The sequence below is a fragment of the Silurus meridionalis genome, chromosome 5, assembly GCF_014805685.1.
Source record: "Silurus meridionalis isolate SWU-2019-XX chromosome 5, ASM1480568v1, whole genome shotgun sequence".
NCBI lineage: Eukaryota > Metazoa > Chordata > Actinopteri > Siluriformes > Siluridae > Silurus > Silurus meridionalis.
The window spans coordinates 9072251-9088286 of record NC_060888.1 but is presented as its reverse complement, the minus strand read 5'-3'; the positions used below and the strand labels follow the sequence as shown (position 1 = coordinate 9088286).

The 16036-nt window shown below is 36.8% G+C and overlaps 1 protein-coding gene across 2 annotated transcripts in view; it reads left to right on the top strand.

Moving 5' to 3' along the window:
* Window positions 1-3380: 3380 nt before the first annotated feature.
* Window positions 3381-16036, top strand: part of neurl1b (neuralized E3 ubiquitin protein ligase 1B) — a 33917-nt gene continuing 21261 nt past the window's right edge. For both annotated transcript variants that reach the window (XM_046849602.1, XM_046849601.1), the window contains exon 1: window positions 3381-3608. In XM_046849602.1, the coding sequence (XP_046705558.1) occupies window positions 3518-3608 (91 nt within the window). In that variant the 5' untranslated portion in view covers window positions 3381-3517. The remainder of the gene's footprint in view (window positions 3609-16036) is intronic.

Below are 16036 nucleotides of genomic sequence, written 5' to 3'. Positions count from 1 at the left end.
ATACTACCCAAGGTGAAGATATTGACAACACCATGACTTACTCATTCTTGTGTTTTTGTGTTTACACACCAATCATGAATGTAAACGAAATGAAATGGCCAAAGGTCTTATTTGGCATTTGGAAGATCGCCTTTTTTCAGTATGATTTTCAATATAGGGGACCTTATCCTACACACATCTAGAACCTTACTCACACACAGACTATTTGGTCTTTTTAAAATCTTAAAGTAAAAGGTTAACCAATTATAGGTGGTGTATTTTCTCAACTCAACAGCATTAAGCAACAGTGTTCACACCCACAGAGAGGAAGGAAGAGGTCAGTAACCTCAAACTCAACTAACTAGATTTCCAACCTTTAGAGTCGTTTAATTTGGCAATGTAGTTATATAATGAAGGTGTTTTGGTTTTATGTTGACAACCGGATAGGTTTCAGATTTCAGAGATTTTTGTCATGTTTATAATTCCTTTATGTACTGTATAATGTCATATGTATAATTATTTTTTCATTATTTGAATTCAACTGTGTTGTAAATGCCGACACTAAATTCCTTTTTATTACTTTTATATAAAAAAGCCATAAAAAAAGCACTTTTATAATATGGTTTTGTAATACGGTTTATGGCCTAAAAAGTTTTTTTTTTTCAAGTGATCATATGCAAAACATTAAAAAAAGTCATTCAAAAGGTCAGTTTCAGGTCAGATACATAAAAACAATGATCACTATGACTCATTGTCTGACAATCAAGAAAAAAAGCACAAATCTATATATTTTGTTAAGTTTAACGTCATTAACATGTAATTCAACAAAATGGTTATAATTAAAAGCTATCAATGTTCTTATAGTTTTGTTACAATACTTATAAATCTATATAATGAGCTGAGTGGACAGAAATTTTATTTTATTTTATTTTTTATTTTATTAAAAAATATATATTTTATTTATTTATTATAGGCACAACTACAATTTTAATACATTACAATTTACCATCATCTACTTATTAATTATTCATTATTTAAAGCTTAATAACTTAATAATAAGAATCAGAATCATCTTTATTGCCAAGTATCATGGGTTACATGTACAAGGAATTATGTCATGGTCTGCTGGTGCTAAAAAATATGAAAAACTATAGAAACTAGAAAAATAAAATTAAGAAATTAGTAATAAATAAAAATAAAGCCATTAAATATACAGTTTGTGCAGTGTATGACTTTCTAATGTAAGTGAGGCAGTGCAATTATTATATTTCCTGATTAAATCCAAGGTGCGGGTTTACAATATAGTAGTTCTTTTACACGTGTTACACATGTGACACATATAAAATGAACAGTGTGGGGTTTACATTACTGTAATGTTGGTGTCTATGGTAGCAGGTCAAACATAACAATGGGTCCTTGATATTATTGGTGACGTTAGTTGCGTATACACATAATACATCTTATGATCAACTCAAGTCTTAAAACAAATTTCATCAAAATTTAGACACGTGCTACCAAACATTGTGATTGTGACGACTTACCCTATGGTAACTATAGTACAGGATGTTCTCTTTCATCCAAACAGTCGAATGCATCACAATCTTCAAAAAAAAAGTGAAAAACCTTGCAATTTTCATGTTTATTTTCATCGTATATCACTTGTTGTATTCCTCAACTGTAAGTGATGTATATTTCACTAATGTTTAAATATTTTGATTATATTGTAAAATTGTACCCAAGATCCTCAGTATCTTCACCTGCCAAAAGTTTGACCAACTAGTATGAAATATTGATGGAAAACATTTGACTTTCACGAGCAAACTCAGTTTACTAAAAAAGACTCATGGATTAAAACACAAATCTATTGGCAGTGATAATACTGCAAACTTATCGAAAGAAAATATCTAATGAATCTTTCAAAGTGTGACTACTTTCCATAGCACGTTAACATGACTCATTCCATCACATGTCTCTTTCCTTTCCCTTACAAACCTAAAATGGTTGCTGTCAACTGACTTTTACTCACTTAGCATAGCAATAACTAATTGCATCATTCATATTCATACAATGACAGATTTATGTAAAATATAACTGGATAAATCCTATGAGAAGTGTTTTAGGCATTAATGGTGTGTGCCTCAAACAAGCTTAAGACATGAACACAGACCTATTATAAGCTAGGTTGTGGCGTACAAAGTGTTTGAGCATAGGTAGCATCGTTACAAGGATATTTCTGAATAAATTATGCTGTTTAATTATTAGAAACATTTAATTAATTTAGATTTTTTTTCTTCTATGAGGAGAATAGAGGCAAAGAGAAAGAAAGTTGGAGAGAGAGAGAGAGAGAGGGGGGAGTAGGGCAAAAACAGTGCAAAGACATGATCTATGAGATATGATCTACATATTTATCTGCACTTGTCAATTGCACATTTGCTAGGGTTAGGGTTAAACTGCATTTCTTTGCTGTGTACCTGTACTTTGCAATGACAATGAAGTTGTATCTATCTATCTATCTATCTATCTATCTATCTATCTATCTATCTATCTATCTATCTATCTATCTATCTATCTATCTATCTATCTATCTATCTATCTATCTATCTATCTATCATGATAACAACAATAACCCTAACCCACAAAAGATAGTAAGAGAAGCAGAATAATTTTAAGAGTGATAAGACTGAAACAGAAAAGCTGAGTGAGGGACAGAGGGACAGCTGAAATGCGCAAGTGCTTATGATATATTAGTGAACTGCGCCCCCTGGTGGAATTTTGTTGCAGCTCACTAAACATTTTGTAATTTACATTTGTATTAGGCTGAAGGTAAACATTATGATTGCAAGCCTATATTAATTATTTGTATTAATTGATTACTTATATTAATGGGTTAAATTAATTTCTTAGTTTAACTGGTTATATTTCCTTCTTTTATTAATTCCTTGAATAAATTAGTTATATTAATTCCTTGTATTAGTTTAAATTAATTGGTTATAATAATTCCTTTAGTCCATTAGTCTCAGGTTTAAAAGAGGCAGATTTGGAGCACAGAGTAGTGTGGAGACGAGTGATCCGCTGTAGCGACCCCTAATGGGAGAAGCCGGAAGAAAAATAATACATTCCTTGTATTAGTTTCCTTTTATTAATTGGTTATTTTAGATATATTTTACAGTACAGGGTCCGTTCACTCATTAGCTAATCAGCGTTTTAATCAGGTGTAACAATAGTAACTGCCACGGTGTATGTGTGTGTTTGTGTGCGTGGCGAGCGCGCGCGCTACTGGAAAACCGGAAGCGTGTTTCCCGCCAGCCGCTCCCCTCGCGCTCTGGCTCGTCATTGGGCGATGTAGCGCGTTTCGCGCACGTGGATCTGTTGTACCATTTCAAACTGCACGCGGGCGGGCTTTTTTCTGTTTGCTCTCTCGGTCACGTGAGTCTTTGCTTCCCCCTGGGTGCGAGTCGGGAATGTGACAGCACTGAAACAGCAGCCTGAGGACTCGATTCTGTAGTCTGACCATTTGCATGCGAGAGAAGGCTTTACTATGGGGAACAACGAGTCATCTCTGTTTCCTCAGCAGCTCATCCCCTCAAATGAAGTGCACAGATCTGAGTGGCAGACCTCCATCCGGCAAGGTTAGTTCTGCTTTGTTTTTGTTTTGTTTTTTTAACTCACAAATACCACTCTGACAAATAAATGAGTCTAAGAAATACACCTGTAGCTCGTATTCAGCATATACACTATATTCTATTTGTGTAGGATGACATGCACTAATGCATTTCAAATTTCAGTCCCAAGGACAGAAAACATATAGTTTCATTTTGTGCATTTCATTAGTGCTATGAGGATATGAATCCATATGGTTATGCTCATTGTGGTATATTGTTATTGGCAAGCCTGGTCAACATTAAACAGCTGTCATATACATTAAACAGCAGCACATGCTTTGCTTTTGCAAAATTCCCACAGCATTACATGCAAGAACCTACACTTCATCATCCAGAAAGCTTGTTATGAAACTGTAGCCGCTTTGTTTACATGATTTATATGATAACATTCTACTGAAACTGCAGGTTTGTACTACGATTTCACTTTCTGTAGTCTGTTGCATTGTAATGACATGTATACCTCATACTACTATATACAGTAACATGTTCTGGTTGGTTGAAATTAAAACACACACACACACACACACACACGCACGCACGCACGCACACACACACACACACACACACACACACACGTGTTTTCATTTTCAATTTACTAGAACATATGTATGTGTGTGTGTGTGTGTGTGTGTGAGACAGGTTGTACATTGTATCCATACATTGTATAAATAATATCCTTCACTCCTGCAGCAAGTTCAAAGAAAATAAAATTAAGTGTATTATATAACTGTTACAGGAAATGAGAGTTTAGTTTTTTAATGAGTGAAATTATAGTATATCCTCATACACTTAACTGCTATATTGTTATTGTCTATACTTGAATAGTATGTAAAATATTGACTTTAAAATATTATTAAAACATTAAAACGTTCCTCATATCATCATATACTGTCTGTATAAGTCCTATAGTCTTTAACAAAGTCTTCTGTATTTTCTTCTGAACAAAACCAGATGAGGTCGTTCACATTTTCATGGGAATGTTTGTGCAGACACTGCATGTTGTACCAGATATTTTTGGAGTGGGACAGGAAGTATTACTCCCAGGATACTGAACCCACTGGCTTCTGTGTTGCTGGAGATGTCCATTCCCAGGACCTTTTCAGTTTGTGGGAACACTAGAATAGAAACTTTAATGACATACTAGGGTGACATCTGACCCCTAAATGCCACTCAACTCTATTTTATTGACTTTATTAACTCAATTAAAAATAATATGGACAGTAGGAAAGTAGCCTTATCACTCATAAGTGTCTATTTATTTTCTCATGTGTCAAGTTATAGAAGTGCACACAATTTTGTTATTATAAGTTATTTTTGTAGTTCCAAGCAGATTTGTCACTTCGGTCTGAGCAGTATTCATGAAATTGTTCAACTTGTGTTGTCACTAATATCCACTAGATGGCATCTGTGATTTAGTGACGGCGCTCAATTTGATCACTTGCTACACACACACACACACACACACACACACACACACACACACACACACACACATATTATATATATATATATATATAAAACGGAATATATAAAGTATTATGTAAGCTATTTATTGCAATAATAAATATAATGATGCTTGATACACTATGATAGCTTGGATATTCTGTATAATGTGGTGACTATGATAATAAGCACCATCTATATAATTGCTTATAAAAGATTAGAAATTATGTCCCAAATGTCTTAAATGCTAGATTTAATATGTAGTCAGCACATTTAATTTTTATGTTCATGTCATTTTATGTTTATAGCGTGACTTGCTATTCCTTTCAGATTCTCAATATTCATGTGGAATCGAGCTACCTGTCAACTGCTAATACATGCAATGGGTAAATTCTCCTGGTCCTATTGCATATCTTATACTTATTAACTTATTAAATCTTAATCATTCCCATTCCAATCAAAAAACAAATATTAACAGGATTGTCCAAAGAGTTAGACAGACAGACAGACAGACAGACAGACAGACTCTTGCTCTGTTTGTACTCATGTATAAATTATATAAGTCTAAAATCTATCTTTATATTATCCACACGTGTACAAAACTAATGAGTGCTGATGTAAACATATTTTTCACAGCATTGTGTTGTAATAAAATATTTAAAATAACCCACACCGCTATTATACGATATTTACACACCCAAATGCTGTTGCTCGTTCAAATTTAGCCAACACATCCACTTTGCTGACAACACTTAAATATTTAAAGGGGCCTGTGAGTTTGATGAGTATGGCTCTGTTTGCCTTCATATGGGAGCGCCAACGATTTGGCTCTGCTTTCCTTACAGACCTGTTTGACGAGCTAGACATGACTCACATCTGCAACAGTCTTTGAGTGTTAGCCAAGCAGATCAAGTAGTTATTTTGTTAATGATCAATTATGTTGGATCTGCATCTCGAAACGCAAGCGCTGAGTAGTTCACATGGTGTTATGATCAGTAGAAAGTGATGCAGAAGCACATAGTTGCACATGCGGATGTTGTGGATAACAGAATGGTAATGCACGTGAGTTCCAAAAGGAAGTGTCAAAGTATATAAACCATACACTTTTCTCTTATCTTAAACTTAACTTACATCGAATACGAAGAGATTTAATGTTTAAAAGAGTTTCTGTTCTTATTTTTTATTTCTTTTTATCTAAGCAGGGAGGACACATGGTGTGTTTTACAACATATGCTTTACCCAGAGCTACTAAGTGCCATAAAAAGCATGCAAACATTGTGAATAGTGCCTGAGTTCAGCTTTCATCAGTCTCGGTATAAACTACATCAGACACATGTCCAGCTGAAGTAGACACTGCCCGAGGAGCATGCGCCTGCTTACTGAGCCCACTGCTGGTTGTTAATAATGTAAAAGGATCCTTTGGGTTATTAGTTCCACTATCAGAGAGGAAGCTGCCATATTTACAGCTCTCAAAATAGCGTCCTCAGCTAGCACTCGTACTGTATCAGTGCCCTCTTCAGAAGTGAGGGGCCGCGGGAAGTGTCTCTACACACTACGAGGGGTGGAAAGCAGAAGGAAAGAATGGCACAGATGGACGGAAGCCAGCAGAAACTCAGGGGCTAGAGGTGAAAAGCAAAATGGCCAACCATTTCCCGTTAAATCAGTCTCCATTGGGAAACGGTTATGTGATACGCTGTGACCCAGAGCCGAGGCACACTATCGTTCATTCCGGTTAGATTTGTCAGGGAGAAAATAAACAATATACTAACAATGGGTGGAACTGCTATCTCTACTTGTCACTATGGTAGAAGGAGGAGCTCACTTGAGCTACATGTTAATGCCATTAACATGACTATCAACTAAAGTTCAGTCAAAAAAAAAAAAAAATCCCTTTTAGCTTTGTCTAAAAATGTCGGAGCCTTCCTCTGACATTTTTTTGATCCAATCTGAAAAAGGTGGCTTCACAATGCTGTTTGTGTTGGATTGGAGTTTAGGAGGAGAGAGAGCCAAAATAATCAGATTTAATCAAAAGAAAATAAGTGAGCTGCCTTGGGGTTTCCACTGGCGCACTGGACCTTGCTTCTGATCGCATCTGCCAGTGTGCAAGGTGTGCGGGATTTACCCTAGAAAATTTATGGCACACTATCGCTAATACTGGTGAATTACACAATAGGCATTGTGTTTCTTCTAATGTCCTAGGAAAATTGTGCTCACTACTCTTGGATTCGTTATTTTTGGAAGACCTATGTATGAACTGACCTTTTGTATTGGAGTTACACGTACTGGCTCAGAAGCCAATAACCTGAAAAAAGTAACAAATGATATATAGAGCAGTCAAACAGGGCTTTCATCACATTAATAGCAACTAAAAAGACTTCGAAATGAGAATGCTGTTAGAATCCTATTATGCGTACATCTTATGTATATCCTGTAGTATGTATAAAAGGCAAATCATGTTGTAGTTGTACCCTCTCAAAAGTATGACCATAGGAAAATATTTGCACCCCCTGAGTGCAGAGTGCATATTATTAACGGTAAATTTATAGTTTATTATGCATGCTTAATACCTATGCATTTTAAAATGAAGCACCTTAAAAACAAGGCTATGTAAAAAAATATTGCAAAAAAATTTAATTCTATAACAGATCCAGGTAGGTGGAAGCATGTGCAGGTTCTCTTTATTAATGTTATTTTTGACACCGTTTACACTGAAGAAATAGCCAATGCAATGTTAAAAGAACAAGAAGTCCAAGAATCTAACTGATAGACCACAACAGCAGATTACTATTTTATCACCACAACACAGTACAATACAAATGTCAAGCAACTAAAAAGAGTTTCATCCTGGGAAAAACAGACAGGTGTGCACAGGAAACCAGTGAACAAATCAGGGAGGACATTTAAACTATGAGGTAGGATGGCCTCTAATGATGCAGGGTGATTGTCCATGATGGATGTGACTTTAAGTGTATCGACATAAAGAGTCTTTTTATTCTTTTGGCTGCTCCCATTAGTGGTCACCACAGCTGATCATCCATCTCCATACCACTCTGTCCTCTACATCTGCCTCTTTCAAACCAACTACCTGCATGTCTTCCTTCACCAGAGCCTTACTCTATCCTTTTTCCTGGTGGCTCCATCCTCAGCATTCTCCTACCGATATACCCCATTTCCCTCTTCTGCACATGTCCAAACCATCTCAATCGGGCTTCTCTCACTTTGTCCCCAAATCATCCTACATGCGCAGTCTCTCCTTGTTACTCCCAATAAAAATCTCAGCATCTTCAGCTCTGCTACCTCCAGCTCCACCTCCTGTTTTTTAGTCAATGCCACTGTCTCTAAACCATACAACATCGCAGGTCTCACCACAGTCCTATAAACTTTCCCTTTCACTCTTGCAGATACTCTTCTATCACAAATCACTCCTGCCACTCTTCTCCACCCACTCCACCCTGCTTGCACCCTTTTCTTTACTTCTCTAACACACTCTCCATTACTTTGCACTGTTGACCCCAGGTACTTAAACTCCTCCACCTTCACCACCTCTTCTCCCTGCAACTGCACCACTCCACTGCTCTCCATCTCATTCACACACATGTACTCTGTCTTTCTCCTACCGACTTTCAATCCCCTTTTCTCCAGCGCGTACCTTCACCTCTCCAGGCTCTTCTCAACCTGCTTCCTACTCTCACCACAAATCACAATATCATCCGCAAACATAATAGTCCATTGAGACTCCTGTCTGACCTTCTTTGTTCACCTGTCCATCACCACTGCAAACAGAAAAGGGCTCATAGCCGATCCTTGATGCAGTCCAACCTCCACCTTAAACCAGTCTGTCGTTCCTACTGCACATTTCACTGCTGTCACACTGTACTCATACATGTCCTGCACCACCCTCACATACTTCTCTGACACACCTGACTTCCTCATTCAATACCACAACTCCTCTCTCGGCACCCTGTTGTACGCTTTCTCCAAATCCACAAACACACAATGCAACTCTTTCTGACCTTTCTGACCTCTTCCTTCACCATCAACATTCTCAAAGCAAATAATGTGTCTGTGGTGCTCTTCCTCAGCATGAAACCATACTGTTCTTACAGATGGTCACCTCTTCTCTCAGCCTGGCTTCCACTACTCTTTCCCATAACTTCATGGTGTGACTGAAAAGCTTTATTCCCCAGTAGTTACTGCAGGTCTGCAGGTCTCCCTTATTCTTAAAAACCGGTGCCAGCACACTCCTTCTCCATTCCTCAGGCATCCTCCCACCTTCCAAAATTTTGTTAAACAATTTGTTTAAAAACTCCACTGCCATCTCTTCTAAAAATCTTCATGCTTCTACCGGTATGTCATCTGGTCCAACCGACTTTCCACTCTTCATCCTCTTAATCGCTGCTCTCACTTCCTCCTCACTAATCCTATCCACTTCCTGCTTCACCATTTCCACATCATCCAACTTTCTCTCTCTCATTTTCCTCATCCATCAGCTGCTCAAAATACTCCCTCCATCTTTTCAACACACTCTCTTTACTAGTCAACACATTTCCATCTGCATCTTTTGTTGCTCTAACTTGCATCACATCCTTCTCATCTTGGTCCCTCTGCCTGGCCAATCGGTACAAATCATTTTCTCCTTTCTTACTGTCCAACTTCTCATACAGCCTTTTAATTGGCTTTCGCTACATCCCTTTACCTGCTGCCGCATCTCCTTGTACTCCTTTTCTAATCTCTCTGCCGATCCCAATTCTGTTTCGCCAACCTTTTTCTCATTATGCTTTCCTGCACTTCCTCATTACATCACCACATATCTTTGGCTTCCTTTCTCTTTCCAGATGTCACACCAAGTACCTTTCTATCTTATCAGTTCTGCAGTAGTTGCCCAATCATCCAGCACCTCTTCACCACCACTGAACCCCTGTCTGGCCTCTTCCCTGAATCTCACACTACAGTCTTCCTCCTTCAGTTTCCACCATCTTATTCTTTTTTCAGGCCTCACCCTCCTCCTCTTATTTTTTACCTGCAAAGTCATCCTATAGACCACTATTCGATGCTGTCTATATACACCATCCCCTTCCAACACCTTGATCCTCCTTCTTCTTAAAATTTGTATTTACCACTGCCATTTCCCTCCTTTTAGCAAAATAAAAAGAAAATGTTGACATCAGTCAGGAGCATGAGAACTTATAATATTATAGCAATTGTCTGAAATTCTATTCATTAGCTGTACACTTTTCCACTATGTTTGAACATCCGAATGACTGTTCCCATTTTCACAAAAACAGAATATAATGTCTGAAGAAATGGACTAGTGGAATGGACAGGATGTGATCATATAAATGCTAATAGGTCTTTTCGCTTCTTACAAGTGAAATGAGAGGCAAGTTTACATGCTTTTCTGCAAGTGTGTGTTTTACTCATTAACTTTCAAAGAGTAAGGCCTGTTTGACAAAAAAAACGGAGGAAGAATATTCATAAATGTATAGATTTATTAAAAAAAAGCAAATTTGGAATTTTTTAGCGAGTAAGTGATTTGTACGTGATTTACAATAAGATACCATTGTTATCTAACTCAAATGCTGTTTATAGCAGATGATACTTGAATAAAGCTTTTCTGGGGAAAGGGCAGGAGCTGAACTTCTTCATGAAGCATGGTTCTTTATAAACTGTCATGTGGGGCCCTCTAATCGTACATTTTTTATGTGACATACTTCAGCATATGGTGTTTTGGGGTCACTGTTGTAATACAAATTCTAGTTCATGTTTTATGTGTACACTGCCCTAGATCACACTTATGGTTATTGAAGTCACTTGTAGGTTTATCAGCATGTAAACTCGATGAATGTCTTTCATCGTGTCCTTCCCTGAGCCTGTAAATAATCAGTGTCCAGAACAGTAGGCCAAAAGCAGCCTATAATGTCTTGACCCCTCTAAGAGCCCTATAGCCACTCTCTCCAGGGGGCCCATTTGCTTTGGCAACAGCTCTTTTGGTGTTGCTAACCTTGTGTAGAGGAGATGCCACAAGGCTCCCTGGGCTAGTTTGAAGCGGGTATTAAAATAGCACTTGACAGAGCAGCTGGGCATGGCTGTGTGTGTGTGTGTGTATGTGTGTGTGTGAGTGACAAGTAACATCAGTCTAGTGGATCCCTTAAAACTTGTATTTAACATAAGCTTTTTCAATCTGACCTTCACTAAAAGGCCAACAGTGACTCATGCAGTCAACCCCAGAATTATTGTCACCCTTTAAGAGAATGAATAAAAAAAAAAGCATCACAGCTAATGATAACATGTTTTCAGGTATTTGAAGACACTTCCATCTTAGACAATTATTATGAATATTTCTTTATTTTATTTAGCAAATAGTATTTGGTTTCAAAAACAAGTTGCAGAAGTTTAGGAAAACAATTTCTGCAAAGTTTCAAGACAACGGCTCTGGGTATTAACCTCTGGCTTTCAGATGAGGGGACAACATCAGATTTGGCATTAGTGCTGTATCTGATACAATAGGATTTGATTTACTACTCTCCAATCGATATGTGACAGACTTTGTTCAGAATCTGCAGAAACATTAATGATCAATTAATAATCGGCTTCAAGAAACTTCAAATAATAACCCCAATCCTACTGCATATCCAAATCATTACCATTTCGGGGGGGTATTACATTGCAATTGATGTTTTAATTGTCCCATTTGAATCCTATTGAAAACCTATGGTTTGATTTGAAAATGTCAGTCTGCAAAATAAAGTCCAACAAATGCTTCAGCCTTGATAGACTTGCTGAGGTCCCATTCTGTTCACTTTAGGCTTTACTAACTATTAATTGTTCGGGATGCCACAGATGTAACAAAAAAAAAAAATAATAATTCAGTGACGCATTTTTTATTAGAAGAAAGTATTATGTGAAAATAAAAATGTACAGCATCCCCATTTGCTCAAGCTTTATTATATTGAAATTATATCAGGTATATTAATTATAAATTATACATTAGTTTTCATAAAGGATGTTGACATTTCTTTAGTTGATTGCAATTAGGTTAATATAGTAGACAGGAAGTAGATAGATTAACAGGAATATTGTTCACATGCAAGAACTTCCAAAAAAACCCAAAACAATATTAAATAGCACATTTAAATCTCAATTGCAAAAAGCAGCTACAGGTATAGTTTCAAATCTGCCATGTTTGTTTAGTCACATTAGGTCATCTTCCAAATGACCAAATGTGTACGGTTCATAGAATCTTAACCGAAACTACTGCAAATTTTTGTGTGACCGTGCAAAGTTGCCTTCTTTTCCTCCATACAGGGCATGGAGGTTTAAGGCAATAAAGGCTGACTCACTTTTAAAACAGCCCACAGTATGATGAGATGTTGCAGACATGGTAAGCAGGGTTTGCCTGGCCTCTGACTGGATTACTGAAAGATTGAATTCACCTCTCATTAATCTTAAATTCATATGGCTCTCATTAAATCTTATAATGCGTAAGCCTTGTTTATAACACATGGCTACATTCCACTGGTTTGTAGAAGTGGAGGTTCCTGAAACAACAGTATAACATTTCTTGATACTTTTGTGTTAAAGTTCCCTCAGACATACCCAGTCACCATTCACACATTTGGAACCTCATGCAGTTTTATAGTAATCCCCCCACCTTTTCACCCCCTCATGATAGTCAGCAGAACATAATTCATTAATAGGAGTGCTGGAATCTGTGTCATTAAGTTTTTGGCTGCCACTTGTTGTTTGTGTTGGGTCATACAACTGGTTGCCCCTTGACCTTAAAGGGTCAAGTCTTACTGGCCTCCAGGTTGCACAGCTGACAGTCTTATGGACAATAACTTTATCAAGCAGATTATAGATATATGGCATTGCAAAAACAAATCTGCATTGTGTGATGAACCACCGCTTGGGGCTTGTCTCAGTTTGTACTTAGTATGAGGGATGATTGAAAAGCTGGACTGGTATTGCAGCATATTTGGCATCATTGGTCTGTACTGATGAGCCGATGTATTGTATGCTTTGAATATGTGTGGGTGTGTGATTTTAAACAGCATTGGCTAGACTGCATCAGCCAGTATCACAAGCTCTAATATTGATATCATATTTAAAAAAAAGTGTGATGAGTGCATCCTTACTTAACACAAAGCCAGAGAGACATTTGTGTCCTCATATTGTAGTTACAGTTCACTGCTTATATATGCACCGGCAGTCCTTTTAAGCTACTGACAACTTTCATCAGTCATTCCATTATGTAATCACATCAACCTTGCTAGAAGGAAAGTGCTTGTATTCTTCAAAAACAAACAGCACTGCAATATTCTTTTTTCGCTTAACAGTGTTTAAGTGTTTTTGATCATATGCATAGTTTGGAGCCATTAGATAATAATTGCAGCCATAGTTAATAATAGCAGTAGTAGTCTCGTTTTGCCTACAATCTGCCGGCATTTGACCTAAGGGCTTTGAGAGGCAGCTAAAACATTAATGCTATTTTGTGATTGTTCATGGGCGGTAGAACTTAAAACAAGACAGATGACATGAGAAACTCCACACAGCATGTTACATGCATTCTCTATTGCCTTTGAAGTGTTTTAACCTAATTTTAGCTGATAAAATAGGTTTTTAAATAGTAGCCTTAAAGTCTAAATGTGTAACTCATTATCGCTTTACTGATGAAATGTGATGAGAAATATTAAAGGGATGCTTAGTAAGTTTATTACAGTTTTCTTAGGATTTTAGGATTATGCAGAACCAGCTAGTTATTGTACCTACGATTTATATCAGCAAAAGATTTAGCATGTACGTGTTTATTTGGCTTGACAGGCCTGTGCCATTCTGTCAGTGAACTTTTGATAATTTTGTTTGGCTAGAAAAGATGCTCCTATATTACTAGTGTATTACTAGAGCCAATTTTTTTTAACCTGAACACTAATTCACTTCTAGAGAGACACTGCTGGCCTGGGTTTGGGTTGAAGCTAAAAATATTTTGCTGCAAAATACCATATTGTTTTTATTGATCCATGTTCAATTGATAAATATGTTGAACAACATGATTGGCTAATCTTATTGTTCCCAGTGTATGCTATACTAAGCAACTCCTGTGGTGATGTATGATCATAACATAAAGGAGGCCATATATGTGTATTAATAAAGAAATAAAACATGATGTGATAGATTTTTTATACACAGAGAATAAAATTCCAAGTAATATTATTTCTGTGTGAGTCAGGGTACAATACATTATTGCAAAGAATTCTTTTTTGTATTGTTTTTCCTGTTCAGAGTTTTCAGGTTATAGTTAACTTACCTCTATGCTCTACCCCTTCCTTACACAGTGTTCTGGTCATAACCTGCTGTTGCAGTATAGATAATGCAGCTTAATACTATGGTAGATTAAACAGTAATACACTTATTGTTGAAAAACAGACTTACAGAGTTAAAGGGATTTATGAAGAGGGAAAGGAGAATAGTAGCACCAAATGGTTAACCACAAGAAATCCTGCAGACCTGCTCCTAACCGCTGAAATAACACTTTTGGGATTGTCACCCCATACCACATCTCCTTGGCACCATTTTGAATTCCCATTTTAAGAGTTGAACATTGATGGTGGGATCACACTGCTCCAAATAGTTTAAAAGCACAGTTCCTGAACTGTGCTGTAAAAAGTAATGATGTCTTATGGCTTTCTTTTTAACTGTTTCATTAGTTTATATTTACCACTGAACCACCCCATCACAACAGTACTTTAGATTTATTATGGTGTAACTGCACATCTTTGTACTAGCGACATATTTATATCAGCTTTTATGTGAGTACATATCTGAGATATTTCAACCAAGGTTTTTTATTTTACAATCCAACTTTAATGACTGCCCTGTTCTATTTCTAATTCCTGTTTTATTGCTGACTGGGTTTTAGCATCCCATGGCATTTTTCAAATATATAACTAAGCCTTCATAGCCATTGTGGGCAACAGATGCCTCTTGAGAGATCAAATACATTTGCATTTGTTTATAGAAGACTTAAAAAAAAAATACAAACAGGTAAGTTCTGTTACACTAAAGGTGACCATAAAAAATAACCATACACAAACTGCTAAAAAACATATACTCTAGAGAAAGAAACAGAAAGAAACAAACGGTTAAATACCCCCCACACACCCCAAATAACTGACTTATGTTTTAATATATTTTTGCCCAAATTCTGAATAATCTGAAAATAAAAATTAATTCTGAATAATCTATTCTCCTAATTTTATACTGTTTCTATTGAGTGCGCTGCTTATAAGAGTGTCTGTTATGTTGGAGTTTCTCTCCAATCAAATTTCAGCCATACCATCACATGTTGCCCACATCAAAGGAATCTGCCATGAGGTGTACAGAATCAGCAGTGTGGGCACCTGCAGCCTTAAAGTACATGCTGCTTGAAGCTGTTATTTTGATCTATCAGATTTTAAGTTCCCATCTAGCAGGCACACAATAACATCTACATTTTCACTTCCTTTGATTGGATGGTCAGAGACTCATAAACTGCATCTGTACTGCACAAGCTCAAATATAATCATGTGGATTTAATACTTGTTTTTTTTTTCTTCCACAATGGCTGACAAAGGAGAACAAATTGATTTGGTCACAGATGTACTTAATATTGATGCTTCTGCTAGAGATAATGTATGCAGGTGGCACAGCTGTGGCTGCAGTGAAATAAGACTTATTCTAATTGTGATCATTGTTTCTTGCTTAAGTAATGCTTTTCATTCTTACTGCATGAGATACCTGTGACGCAGCACTCTGTTATACTACATTTCTTTATAATATACATTTTTAGAGGTGGATTGATTCATGTAGGACACCATTGAAGGCCTATGTGTAAATGTGTAAAAAATATATACTATATAATGTGTGTGTGTGTGTGTGTGTGTGTGTGTGTGTGTGTGTGTGTGTGTGTGTGTGTG